General features: G+C 35.8%; 1 protein-coding gene across 1 annotated transcript in view; it reads right to left on the reverse strand.

Annotated features, from left to right (window-relative positions):
* Positions 1 to 15134, reverse strand: part of Hk (potassium voltage-gated channel subfamily A regulatory beta subunit hyperkinetic) — a 426198-nt gene that overhangs the window by 316697 nt on the left and 94367 nt on the right. Inside the window, exon 5 of the mRNA XM_075299067.1 lies at positions 7625 to 7854. Coding sequence (XP_075155182.1) covers positions 7625 to 7854 — 230 coding nt within the window. The remainder of the gene's footprint in view (positions 1 to 7624; positions 7855 to 15134) is intronic.

Genomic DNA, 15134 nt, shown 5'->3' on the forward strand with positions numbered 1-15134 from the left:
ATTATCATTGGCAATGTCATCATCATTGATTTTGTCATTATTGCCGTCATCTCTGGCATAACATTGTGCATATTAGCAGCACAACATCAAAGCCATTATAATCTCATTTCAATGTGATTTGATGCAAAATATACTCTGATACTCTAATTAGAACGGTATGGTATTGCATCGAAGCAAATGCAAATATCTTTAAATATTGAAACAATTTTCACATGGCACTTGATTCTTTCTTCTTTTCCTAGTTCATGAAGACCATGGGGGGATCATTGTCAGCATTGTATGCATCATTATTGCTGTCTTGGTCATGTGAAAAATGGAATGTGCGAAGGAGATACTAGAAAGGGTTTTAAGTGCCTTTGTTTCTCCAACAATATTGTTTTGTAAATGTCAATCATCATCATTGGTTTTACGATGGTGATGTATTCCGGGGTTAGATTGTTGGTCCGTTGGTTTAATTTAATTTGCTTTTGTTCAGAAGAGTGGTTAAAGTGACTTGATCTAATTAAATAGCAACAAGAAGATTTGTGGTTATTTAGTGAAAAAAGTTTTTGAGATATTGTGACATTTACTGGCTTCCGGTTTCATAAGAGTTGTTAGGGATTTGGGTAAAAGAGGAACTTTAGATACGAAGAAAATAGGGATGTTTAAACAAATATTTATAGGTGAAAGTATGGCAAAAGGTTACAAACTTCTAATCGACATCTTTGACATCAATTTTAAATTTACTTCTTGGTCTTCTAGAAACCTTAGTTTTTATTCAATTTGCTCCAAATTGGAAATCTAGAGGTATTTTAAGACCATCAAAAGGTGAGCCGATAACGGTGAACAGAGAACTACAACCGGTGGCTTTTTTTCGTATTGCAATCTTACCCACAAAATGTCGGTGGCAGTGAGTAAGACACCAATTACCATGCGATCTTTTACATTGATACAAATGCGAGAATAAAAACACCAATAATATATAACAATGTTCGTATGCAGTGTCTGCAATCATAAACCAATCGACATCGTAACAACGCTCGGTAAACAAAAAACGAGGTTGGTACTTAAGTGTGATTGCACTCAACAACAACAATTACTAGCAGTTGGCATTAGCTCAAGAGAATTGAGAGAGTAATAAATAAGAGAATACCAAACTGCTGAGATATAGGTAACCAATTTGTGTGATTGCTTTACTACGGTGTTTTCGAGAGACCAACACTCATACTAACAAACACCGACAGTCGTCGGTTGCATTGGATATTGGTGGTGGATTTTTTTTTACCAATTGGTGTTTTAAGATTGCAAATGTTGGTGTTTACTAAATACACTGGTCGGTTGCGGTAGATCGCAGCCGTTCTCTGATGGTGAGTATCAGCCCATGATTTGGTATATCCCCATATGGACCGATATCTCGATTTGACTCCTTGGACTTCTAGAAACCGTAGATACTTCCAGATTTTACTTGTCGTACTCACCCAGCAAAAAAAAGCGTCGCCAAAAAAGTAGTGAAATGTTTTTTTGGATCCGGAAGTAGCGCAAAATTTGGCCCAGAAGCGATGAATTTAACACGGGCTTGTCATAGGGCGGATGTCCACCATTTCAAATGCCGTTTCACTTAATTTGCAGCACTTCTTAAGGTGTGATCCGAATTCAGTGTTTTAGATATAAATTAAAAAATTTTGCAATAATTTGCCAAATAAATAATTTTTATAATTTTTTTATGATTTTGAAAAAAAACTGCTTGTCTGAAACGTTTGACATCAAATATTTTCAAAAATTGGCATTTTTTCTAAAATGGATTTAGCCTTTTTTTGGGAAAAATTTTAATAATTTGTACCATTTTATTAATTCTTACTCGGTTTTTAACCTATTTGAAACAACGAGTTAAAAAAAATTAATTAAAATAACTTCCTGAGTAGTTAAAATAAAGAACTTCTTTGGGAGAACATTTTTGGAAGTGCTTTTAAAGTTGAGCCTTTAGAAGCACTTCCATTTTTTTTTTGCTGGGCATTTAAATAATGACGGTAAAAATCTACAAATTTTAGAATACAAATCAAGGCGTTATTTCATCAGTTTCTTGTACACTGAAACAAAATTGGTTCTTATAAATCTAGAGTTTGATCTAGTCTTCATAGGTGGAATCTTCAAATTTTTCTTCGGAAAGCGTTCGGGTTGAACTGATCTGCTTGGGAGAATAGAGGTCATTAGACCCTCTTGAAATTCTGTATATTATCAAGTAACCCGCTAAGACGAAGAGTTTTCAAAGGAAACTACATATAAAGAAAATTTCATTAAAATAGAGCCAATGCAAATTTTTCACTGATATAACAAACCATTTTCATTACTACAATGAAAATATTCGTTAATAAAACGAGACTTTACATTGATTAACAGAAAATTTATCATAATAACGAAAAATTTCGTTTTATTAAGGAATTTGTTTCATTCCCAAAATTTATAAAAGGTTAAAACGCCGAAAAAATCGAAGGTTTCCAAATTTATAAAATGTTACAAACACCGAAAAAAATCGGAAGTTTCCAAAATTATAAAAAATTCAAAACACCATTTTTTTCGTGGGTCGTGGTGGAATTCTGAGTCGATCAAGCATGTCCGTCCGTCCATCCGTCCGTCTGTTGAAATCACGCTATCTTCCAAACAAAAACGCTATCGACTTGAAACTTGGCACAAGTAGTTGTTATTGACGTAGGTCGGACGGTATTGCAAATGGGCCACATCGGATCACTTTTACGTATAGCCCCCATATAAACGGACCCCCAGATTTGGCTTGCGGAGTCTATAAGAGCAGCATATTTCATCCGATCCGGCTAAAATTTAGTATATGGTGTAAGTATAAAGTCTCTAACAACCATGCAAAAATTGGTACATATCGGCCAATAATTATATATAGACCCCATATAAACCGATCCCCAGACTTGACCTCCGGAGCCTCTTAGAAGAGCAAAATTCATCCGATCCCGTTGAAATTTGGTACGTGCTGTTATATGGTATATGGTCTCTAACAACCATGCATATCGGTCTCTCTCCAACAACCATCCATATCGGTCCATAATTATATATAGCCCCCATATAAGCCGATCCCCAGATTTGGCTTGCGGAGCCTCTAAGAGAAGCAAATTTCATCCGATTCTGTTGAAATTTGGCATGTGGTGTTAGTATATGGTCTCTAACAACCATACCAGAATTGGACCATATCGGTACATAATTATATATAGCGCTTATATAAACCGATCCCAAGATTTGGCTTGCGGCGCCTCTAAGAGAAGCAAATTTCGTCCGATCCGGCTGAAATTTGGAACGTAATGTTGGCATATGGTCTCGAACAACCGAGCAAAAATTGGTTCACATCGGTCCATAATTATATATAGCCCCCATATAAACGGACCCCCAGATTTGGCTTGCGGAGCCTCTAAGAGAAGCAAATTTCATCCGATTCTGTTGAAATTTGGCATGTGGTGTTAGTATATGGTCTCTAAAACCATACCAGAATTGGTCCATATCGGTCCATAATTATATATCGCGCTTATATAAATCGATCTGCACATTTGACCTCCGGAGCCTCTTGGAGGAGCAAAATTCATCCGATCAGGTTGAAATTTAGTACATTTGTCTAGTGTATGGCCGATAACAACCATGCCAAAATTGGTCCTTTTCGATCTATATTATATATAGCACCCATATAAACCGATCCCCAATCACACAAAAATCACGAATGCCACTCGAGCCAAAAATAATCTACCAAAATGTTATTGCCATAAAAAATTTTGTAAAAATGTTATATTTCTATAGAAAATTTTGTCAACATTTTATGTCTTTAGGAAATTTTGTCAAAATATCATTGCTATAGAAAATTTTGCCAAAAATTTATTTCTATAGGAAATATTATCAAAATTGTATTTCTTTTTATACCCACCGCCATAGAATGGTGACGGGGGTATAATAAGTTTGTCATTCCGTTTGCAACACATCGAAATATCGATTTCCGACTATATAAACTATATATATTATTGATCAGAGAGAAATTCTAAGACGATATAACGATGTCCGTCTGTCCGTCTGTTTGTCTGTCTGTCTGTTGTAATCACGCTACAGTCTTCAATAATGAAGCAATCGTACTGAAATTTTGCACAAACTCGTCTTTTGTCTGCAGGCAGGTCAAGTTTGACGATGGGCTATATCGGTCCAGGTTTTGATATAGTCCCCATATAAACCGACCTCCCGATTTGGGGTCTTGGGCATATAGAAATCGTAGTTTTTATCCAATTTGCCTGAAATTTGAAATCTAGAGGTATTTTATAACCATAAAGAGGTGTGCCAAAAATGTTGAGAATCGGTCCATATTTTGGTATAGCCCCCATATAGACCGATCTCCCGATTTTACTTCTTGGGCTTATAGAAACCGCTGTTTTTATTCAATTTACCTGAAATTGGAAATCAAGGGGTATTGTAGGACCACAAATACGTGTGCCAAAAACTGTGAGTATCGGTCCATGGTTTGGTATGGTCCCCATATAAAACGACCTCCCGATTTGGGGTCTTGGGCTTATAGAAACCGTAGTTTTTATCCAATTTGTCTAAAATTGGAAATCTAGAGGTATTTTAGGACCATAAAGAGGTGTGCCGAAAATGGTGTGCATCGGTCCATATTTTGGTATAGCCCCCATATAGACCGATTTCCCGATTTTAGTTCTTGGGCTTCTAGAATCCGAAGTGTTTATCCTATTTGCCTGAAATTGGAAATCTAGAGGTATTTTCGGTTCGTAAAGAGGTGTGCCGAAAACGGTGAGTATCGGCCATTTTTTAGTATAGCCCCCACAAGAACGATCTCCCGGTTTAACTCCTTGGGTTTCTAGAAACCGTAGTTTTTATCCGAGTTGTCTGAAATTGTGTTTTAGTGTTTTAGGCTCACAAAAACGTGTATCGGATTAAGTTTTTATCGGTCCATTTGGTAACCGACCGACTTCACTTTTTGAGGGTGTAGAAGGCGCACTGATCATGAAAATTGCTTGAAACTCAATGTAAAATTTCCAGATTTTACTTCTACAGATTTAAGATTTCAAATCAAGACGTTTTTTATAATTTTCTTGCACACTTAAAAGAGGGAGCCACCGTGGTGCAATGGTTAGCATGCCCGCCTTGCATACACAAGGTCGTGGGTTCGATTCCTGCTACGACCGAACATCAAAAAGTTTTTCGGCGGTTGATTATCCCACCTCAGTAATGCTGGTGACATTTCTGAGGGTTTCAAAGCTTCTCTAAGTGGTTTCACTGGAATGTGGAACGCCGTTTGGACTCGGCTATAAAAAGGAGGTCCCTTGTCATTGAGCTTAACATGGAATCGGGCAGCTCTCAGTGATAAGAGAGAAGTTCACCACTGTGGTATCACAATGGACTGAATAGTCTAAGTGAGCCTGATACATCGAGCTGCCACATAACCTAACCTAGAGATGTTAATGATTCCTCTAAAACTCAAACAAAAATGGTTCTTATAAATCCAGAATTTGATATAGTCCCCATAGGTGAAATCTTTAAATTTATCTTCGGGAAGTGTCCTCAAGTCCTCAAACCCTCCTGAAATTTCAAAGGAAACCCTAATATTTGGTTCATGGTGGTGGGTATTTAAGATTCGGCCCGGCCGAACTTAGTGCTGTATATACTTGTTTTTTCTTATTTCTTCTTTTATTTAAAAATTTTATTTCTTTAGAAAATTTGTGATGCATTTCATAGTTGGAGAGGAATATTTTACAAGATCTTCCAAATTATTAAGAATTCTACCAATCTACCAAACAGTAAAAAATCTGCAATTTTTGGTAGAGTCTTGTTCATAATTGTATATAGCCCTCATATAAAGCGACCCCCATATTTCAATTTTGGCTCTATAATTACTGCACAAAAGTCCATATCGGTTCGTAATTATTTCTTCCATATATATATACCGGTCAAGAAACGAATATATAAGTATTTAATCGACGTTTCTTTTGTCTACTATGTATCTCACATGGAATACCTTACAATTTAGAAGATGATGTTAAGAAGTTTTAAGATGCCTTGCCATCGGCCGCAACCCAAGTAATTTAATTGTGGATGACCGTCTTCAGTAGAAGTTTCTACACAATCCATTGTGGAGGGTACATAAGATTCGGCCTGGCCGAACTTACGGCCGTATATACTTGCTTAAATTATAAAAAGTTCAAAACACCGAAAAATGTATTTTTAAAAAAAGACACCTTTTTAAAATTATGAAAAATATCGAAAACTCGAATTTCCAAATTTTTGAAAAATTGGTTTTTTTACTCGAAAGTTTCCAAATTTATAAAAAGTTCAAAACACCGAACAAAATCGGAAGTTTCCAAATTTACAAAAACTTCAAAACACCGATTTTTTTTTGGAAAGTCGACTTTTTTTTTTAATTCTGAAAAACAACCAAAAATTCGAATTTTCAAACTTTGAAAAAAAAAAAAACGAGAATTCGAGTTTCCAAATTTTGAAAAAGTCGTTGAAAGTTGTCTGTTCGTTTTCGACGTATCCAAATATTGGTCTCACACCGCATAAGCTATTTATATTTAAAGTTGCGGTGAAATTCTGAGCCAATATGTCGGTGTCTGTCCGTCTCTTGAAATCACGTTAAATTCGTATTCTTTGAAGTAAAGCAAAATGTCCCTAAGGTAACAATTTTTATATATTGCAATAGAGAATAAAAATTCGATAATTGAGATCTCCATCGTAATTTTAATTTTATTGATTCTAGATTTAAAGTTAGATAAGTGTTTCACTAGGAATCAATATCAAAATACTTAAGAGAAGGCCAATCTTTGGATCCAGTAAATGGGAAAATTTTTCATGCCGCCGATACAAATTTTAAAATTGTTCTTTTTGCCTTCTGCAAAAAGCAAACATTTTATATCTTTATGTAGTCTTTTACAAAAAAAAAATAAATAAATAAACTTTAAGCATATATTTTCAATGTAAAGGAACAAAACAAGAACTGCTAGTAGCTACACTGGAACAAGTACTCTTTGCCGGAAGAATTTTATGTTGCTGATGATGGGGGAAAAGGATGCGTGGTTGATGTGGTGGTTAGTAGAGCAAAAGTGTTATATGCCTTGTTCACAATGCAGATGTTGGTGTTTATGGTGTGTGATAGTAGTTGTAATGTTCTTGTAGTGGCAGCAGCTACTTGAGCTTTTTATGCAGTTGCATGTTTTGCCAGTGGATAATTTTTTTTTTTTTTTTTTATATTTCCTTTTTTCCATGCACTAGGCTAAAGTAATAAAGACATTGAGGCGAATGCTATCAGACTTGTACATTGCCCCATCCACAAATAAATTTAGTATATGCCAAGACCTTCCTTCCTCCAAAGACCACTTGGGAAATTAATCATAATTTTAAATAGTAAAATTTCCCATACAGAGTATCAAGGAATTAGAAAAAAAAGAAAAGTGAAGACCATGACCTATTATTTCGTATATATGGAATTTTTTCCATAGCAAAAATATTCTATATTACATAAGCTTCTTATTGGCATTTGTTTCGTCTAATATTTGGAACACTTTTAGATAATCAGATTGTCTTTTTGTTGAATTTAAAATTATAAAACAAAATATTTTTTTTTTGAAATACTCACATAATGCGATGACATGACTCGGCATGGGCATGAGTACATGTCATGGATTGTTCCTCGGATTCGGTGGAGTCATCACGTAATGTGGCAACCCCTAATGGTAGGATGGGTATTATAGCAGCTGTAGCAGCTGCAGCTGTTGCCGGTGGGCCCGCCACCACCGCTGCTGATGGTGTCGGTGGCGGTGGTGGTCCAGTTATAGCCTGTGGCGATGGTGTCGTACTTAGCGGTTTCTATGGAAGATATTTCAATTGAAAAGTAATATTGTTATTAGTATGAAGAGAATAAGTTAAGTTTATAGAAAATGAAGCATTTCAATAAAATACAGGAAAACCTAAAAATGACTTAAAAACAAAGAATCTAAAAAAAACTCTATGGACATCGTAGTCATTATATTTCTTAGCTATACACAAGCATATGCCCCAAATTAAACTAAACGGAAAATGTCGCAAAAGCCCTGGTAGCAGGATACCCGTATGAAATATCATAAAATTTTAAGCAAATAACTTTCATCCTATTTAAGTTTATTGGAGAGTACATTAGAGTTGGTATATAATGGGTTTTGGGATCAATGAAATTTTTACAGAAAAAATATCATCAACATTTTTATACCCTCCACTATGGGATGGGGGTATATTAACTTTGTCATTCCGTTTGTAACACATCGAAATATTGCTCTAAGACCCCATAAAGTATATATATTCTGGGTCGTGGTGAAATTCTGAGTCGATCTGAGTCCGTCCGTCCGTCTGTTGAAATCACGCTAACTTCCAAACGAAACAAGCTATCGACTTGAAACTTGGTACAAGTAGCTGTTATTGATGTAGGTTGGATGGTATTGCAAATGGGCCATATCGGTCCACTTTTACGTATAGCCCCCATATAAACGGACCCCCAAATTTGGCTTGCGATTGCTCTAAGAGAAGCAAATTTCATCCGATCAGGCTGAAATTTGGTACATGGTGTTAGTAAATGGTCTCTAACAACCATGCAAAAATTAGTCCATATCGGTCCACTTTTACGTATAGCCTTCATATAAACGAACCCCCAAATTTGGCTTGCGATCCGATCCGGGTGAAATTTGGTACATGGTGTTTGTATATGGTCTTTAACAACCACGCAAAAATTGGTCCACATGGGTCCATAATTATATATAGCCCCCATATAAACCGATCCCCAGATTTGACCTCCGGAGCCTCTTAGAGGAACAAAATTCATCCGATCCGGTTGAAATTTGGTACGTGGTGTTAGCATATGGTCTCTTACAACCATGCAAGGATTGGTCCATATCGGTCCATAATTATATATAGCCCCCATATAAACCGCTCCCCAGATTTGATCTCCGGAGCCTCTTAGAGGAGCAAAATTCATCCGATCCGGTTGAAATTTGCAACGTGGTGTTAGTATAAGGCCGCTAATAACCATGCCAAAATTGGTCCATATCGATCTATAGTTATATATAACCGATCCCCAATCACACAAAAATTGGTCCATATCGGTTCATAATCATGGTTGCCACTCGAGCCAAAAATAATCTACCAAAATTTTATTTTTATTTAAAACATTGTCAAAATGTTATTTCTTTAGAAAATTTTGTCAAAATTGTATTTCTATAGTAAATTTCTCTAAAATTTTATTTCTATAGAAAATTTTGACAAAATTTTATTTCTATACAAAATTTTGTCAAAATTTTATTTCTATAGAAAATTTTGTCAAAATTTTTTTTCTATAAAAATTTTTTCCAAATTTTATTTCTATAGAAAATTTTGTCAAAATGTTACTTCTATAGAAAATGTTGTCAAAATTTTATTTTGTCAAAATTTTATTTCTATAGAAACTTTAAACTTAATTGTATACGTATTTAATCGGCCTTTTTAGTTTAATATATACCACGTATGGACTATGTGGTATATATTACGGTGTTAGGAAGTTTTAAGATACCTTGCCATCGGCTTCAGTAGAAGTTTCTACACAATCCATGGTGTAGGGTACATAAGGTTCGGCCTGGCCGAACTTACGGCCGTATATACTTGATGCAATTAACATTTTTAAAAATTATTTGTTTTATTTATTTATTTATTTTGTAAAAATTGATTTAGAAACAATATATAAAAACATTAAGACTGGTGGCCAGGACCTTCGTATACAATATCTAATAATTTGTTTATTGGAATAAGGAATATTTTAAAACATTATATTTTTCTTAGAATGGTAGCTGGTAAATGGGATTTCTGTGAGATTTCCTGAATGGATGCTGTAAGTGATTTTGTTCTAATGGATGTTGAAGCAGGATAATAGATGGTGTAAGTTGAATGGGCAATTACAGTTTTCACAAGTGGGAGGCTGCTGGTTTCTTATGGATCGTAATATGATGAGGATTTTTTGTTGTTGTCTAGATACACACACAAAAACCATTTTTTTTTTTCTTATTCTATCACGAAATTAATTGATCCAATTAATTTTTTAATTGAAATGTCTTCAATCGCAGAAATGATAGTATAAATTAAAAAATTAATCGAAAGACAATTAAAAAATTAATCGGAAGTCAATTAAAAATTAATTGATCCAATTAGAAAATTAATTGATATTATTAATTTTTGTGATTGATTTTTGTTTCAATTATAAAAATTTGTTGATTCAATTAAATATTTAATTGCATATTTTTTGAACATTTTCTAAAACTCAATTAAGACTTTAATTGGAAAAATTTTCGTAAAATTATTTTCTGTGTAGATGGCTCGGATATATTGGTTTTGAACAAGTGGTATTGCTGTTAATTGTTGCTAATTGGTATAACTAAGTTTTTAATTAAAACAAAAATTAATCGTATTGTACAATATCAATTAACTTTTTACTTGGATCAATTAAATTTTAAATAAATATTAGTTATTGATGTTATTGTTATTGTGATTAAAGAAATTTAAATTAAAAACAAGTATATATGGCCGTAAGTTCGGCCAGGCCGAATCTTATGTATCCTCCACCATGGATTGCGTAGAAACTTCTACGAAAGACTGTCATCCACAATCGAATTACTTGGGTTGTGCTATCTTAAATCGTTTTCTAAATTGTGAGTTAGTCCATAACAGGCTGGTTGATAAGTCCCCGGTCTGACACATAAATAGCATCGCTAGTATTAAATGCATATTATTTTTATATAGTACCAACCTTCAAATGATTCGTGTCAAAATTTGACCTCTGTAAGTCAATTAGTTTGTGAGATAGAGCGTCTTTTGTGAAGCAACTTTTGTAAAAAAAATGGAAAAAAGGAATTTTGTGTTTTGATAAAATACTGTTTTCTGAAGGGAAAAAATACGGTGGAAGCAACAACTTGGCTTGATAATGAGTTTCCGGACTCTGTCCCAGGGAAATCAACAATAATTGATTAGTATGCAAAATTCAAGCGTGGTGAAATGAGCACGGAGGACGGTGAACGCAGTGAACGCCCGAAAGATGCGGTTACCGACGAAAACATCAAAAAAATCCACAAAATGATTTTGAATGACCGTAAAATGAAGTTGATCGAGATAGCAGAGGCCTTAGAGATATCAAAGGAACGTGTTGGTCATATCATTCATCAATATTTGGATATGCGAAAGCTCTGTGCAAAATAGGTGCCGCGCGAGCTCACGTTTGACCAAAAACAAGAACGTGTTGATGATTCTGAGCGGTGCTTGCAGCTGTTAACTCGTAATACACCCGAGTTTTTCCGTCGATATGTGACAATGGATGAAACATGGCTCCATCACTACACTCCTGAGTCCAATCGACAGTCGGCTGAGTGGAAGCGTGGAAAGACTCAAAAGTCCGCTGGCAAAGTAATGGCCTCTGTTTTTTGGGATGCGCATGGAATAATTTTTATCGATTATCTTGAGAAAGGAAAAACCATCAACAGTGACTATTATATGGCGTTATTGGAGCGTTTGAAGGTCGAAATTGCGGCAAAACGTCCCCATATGAAGAAGAAAAAAGTGTTGTTCCACCAAGACAACGCACCGTGCCACAAGTCATTGAGAACGATGGCAAAAATTCATGAATTGGGCTTCGAATTGCTTCCCCACCCATCGTATTCACCAGATCTGGCCCTCAGCGACTTTTTCTTGTTCTCAAACTTCAAAAGGATGCTCGCAGGGAAAAAATTTGGCTGCAATGAATAGGTGATCGCCGAAACTGAGGCCTATTTTGAGGCAAAACCGAAGGAGTACTACCAAAATGGTATCAAAAAATTGGAAGGTCGTTATAAAGGGTGATACGGTCAAAATTTGGTCAATATAAACTTGACGTATTTCTTTCAATTTTGCATTTAAAAAACCTGAACACCCCTCATTTTGAAGGTGTGTGTGTAGAATGGTGCTCCTATTTTGATTTTGGAATTCACTCTTCAGTTGTCAAAATGCCGTCCAAGCAAGAAGAGCAGCGTATCAAAATTTTGCTCGCGCATCGTGAAAATCCGAGCTACTCGCACGCAAAGCTGGCAAAATCGCTAAAAGTTGCCAAATCAACCGTTACAAATGTAATTAAAGTGTTTGGGGAACGTTTGTCGACAGCCAGGAAGTCAGGATCGGGGGGAAATCGAAAACCGGAAGCCGCTGAAACGACAAAGAGAGTTGCCGGTAGTTTCAAGCGAAACCCTAACCTCTCTCTCCGAGATGCCGCAAATAAGCTGGGTGTATCGTCTACAACCGTGCATCGAGCCAAAAAAACGAGCCGGACTATCGACTTACAAGAAGGTAGTGACTCCAAATCGCGATGATAAACAAAATACGACGAGCAAAGCGCGATCCCGGAGGCTGTACACGACGATGCTGACGAAGTTTGACTGCGTGGTAATGGACGACGAAACCTACGTCAAAGCCGACTACAAGCAGCTTCCGGGACAGGAGTTTTATACGGCAAAAGGAAGGGGAAAGGTAGCAGATATTTTCAAGCACATAAAACTGTCAAAGTTCGCAAAGAAATATATGGTTTGGCAAGCCATCTGTACCTTTGGCTTGAAAAGCAGCATTTTCATAGCTTCCGGGACTGTCAACCAAGAAATTTGCGTGAAAGAGTGTTTGAATAAACGTCTGCTGCCTTTCCTGAAGAAACACGGTTGTTCCGTACTGTTTTGGCCGGATTTGGCATCTTGCCATTACGGTAAAAAGGCCATGGAGTGGTACGCCGCCAACAACGTGCAGGTGGTTCCCAAGGACAAGAACCCTCCCAACACGCCAGAGCTCCGCCCAATTGAGAAGTACTGGGCTAGTGTCAAGCGGAACCTAAAGAAGACCAAAAAAACTGCTAAGGACGAGCAACAGTTCAAGGCAAACTGGCTTTCTGCTGCGAAGAAGGTGGACAAGGTGGCTGTACAAAATCTGATGGCAGGTGTCAAGCGTGAGGCCCGGCAATTCGGATTTGGAAAAGCGAAAGCCTAACTGAATATTTTTCCTGAATTTTATACTAATTGTATTTGAAAAAGAAATTTAATTTGATTTTTTTAAATAAACGATTTCACCGATTTACACGCGTTTTCCCTTGACCATATTTTGACCGTATCACCATTTAATCGTTGTATCGCTCTTGAAGGGAAGTATGTTGAATGATAAAAACGAATTTTGACAAAACAAAGTGTTTTTCTTTGTTAGACCGGGGACTTATAATCAAATAATTACGAATCTATATGGACTTTTGCATGGTACGTAGGGACACAGAATTGAAATATGGGGGTCGCTTATATGGGGGCTATATACAATTGTGAACTTTATATGGACCAATTTTTGTGTGAGTGGGGATCGATTTATCTGAGGGCTATATATAACTATGGACCGATATAGATCTAGTTAGGCATGGTTACTAATGGCCATATACTAGCACAATGTACCAAATTTCAACTGACTCGGATGAAATTTGCTCCTCCAAGAGGATGTAAAACCAAATCTCGGGATCGGTTTATATCGGGGCTATATATGATTATGGACTGATATGACCACTTTTGGAATGGTTGTTAAATATCATATAGTAAAATTACGTACCAAATTTCATTCAGATCAGATGAATTTTGCTTTTCCAAAAGGCACCAGAGGTCAAATCTGGGGATCGGTTTATATGGAGGCTATATATAATTATGGACTGAAATGAACCAATTCATGCATGGTTGTGGGATACCATATACTAACATCACGTACCAAATATCAACTGAATCAGATGAATTTTGGTCTTCCAAGAGGCTTCGGAGGTCAAATCTGGTGATCGGTTTTTATGGGGGCTATATATAATTATGGATCGATTTGGACCAATTTTTGCATGGTTGTTAAATACCATATACTAACACCATGTACCAAATTTCAGCCGGATCGGATGAAATTTTCTTCTCTTAGAGGCTCCGCAAGCCAAATCTGGGGATCTGTTTATATGGGGGCTATATATAATTATGGACCGATGTGGACCAATTTTTGCGTGGTTATTAGAGACCATATACTAACACCATGTACCAAATTTCAGCCGGATCGGATGAAATTTGCTTCTCTTTGAGGGTCTGGAAGCCAAATTTGGGGGTCCGTTTATATGGGGGCTATACGTAAAAGTGGACCGATATGGCCCATTTGCAATACCTTCGACCTACATCAATAAAAACCACTTGTGCCAAGTTTCAAGTCGATAGCTTGTTGCGTTCGGAAGTTAGCGTGATTTCAACAGACGGACGGACATGCCCAGATCGACTCAGAATCTCACCATGACCCAGAATATATATACTTTATGGGGTCTTAGAGCAATATTTCGATGTGTTACAAACGGAATGACAAAGTTAATATACCCCCATCCTATCGTGGAGTGTATAATTAATTGGATCACTTAATTTCATGACTGAGGACAAAAAAATATTTTTTCTGTGTGCTAGTTGGTATTGTCTTTAAAAAATTGATATGGGGAACATATCAAAACAAATAGAAACAAGTCGGGCGGGCCCGACTTTAACATACCCTGCACCACTTTATAAATCTACATTTTCGATATCATCCCAAATCCTTTAAATTTGTAGAAGTCCATGTACATATATTTATAATATATTTAAATTAGAAGCGATTTGGATAAAATTTGTTAGGCTCAAATCGGCTTATGTCCTGGGGTAAAACACAATGTTAGCAAAAAATATGGGAAATATTTAAATCAACACACTAAAATTTTTTTCTGATTCAATCACGAAATTAATTGATTCAATGAATTTTTTAATTGAAATGTCTTCAGTCACAAAAATGATAGAGTCAAACACAGATTTAATTGGACATAAAAAATACTTGTTTAAAAAATTAATTCATTTCATGAGCAAATTTCAATCAATTTTTTAATTGATTCAATTAAAAATTTAATTGATGTTGATTGAAAAACCCAATAAATTTTTTAATTAAAAATATAACTATTCTTAATAACTTTCTTAACTGACTTTGTGTTTTTAGTTTGAAAAAAGATTGAGTGTTTGAAATAATTTGTTATTCAAATTTTTTTAGGCTACTTTTCCAAAGTGCATTTATGCTTT

Source organism: Haematobia irritans, chromosome 3 (assembly GCF_050003625.1).
Source record: "Haematobia irritans isolate KBUSLIRL chromosome 3, ASM5000362v1, whole genome shotgun sequence".
NCBI lineage: Eukaryota > Metazoa > Arthropoda > Insecta > Diptera > Muscidae > Haematobia > Haematobia irritans.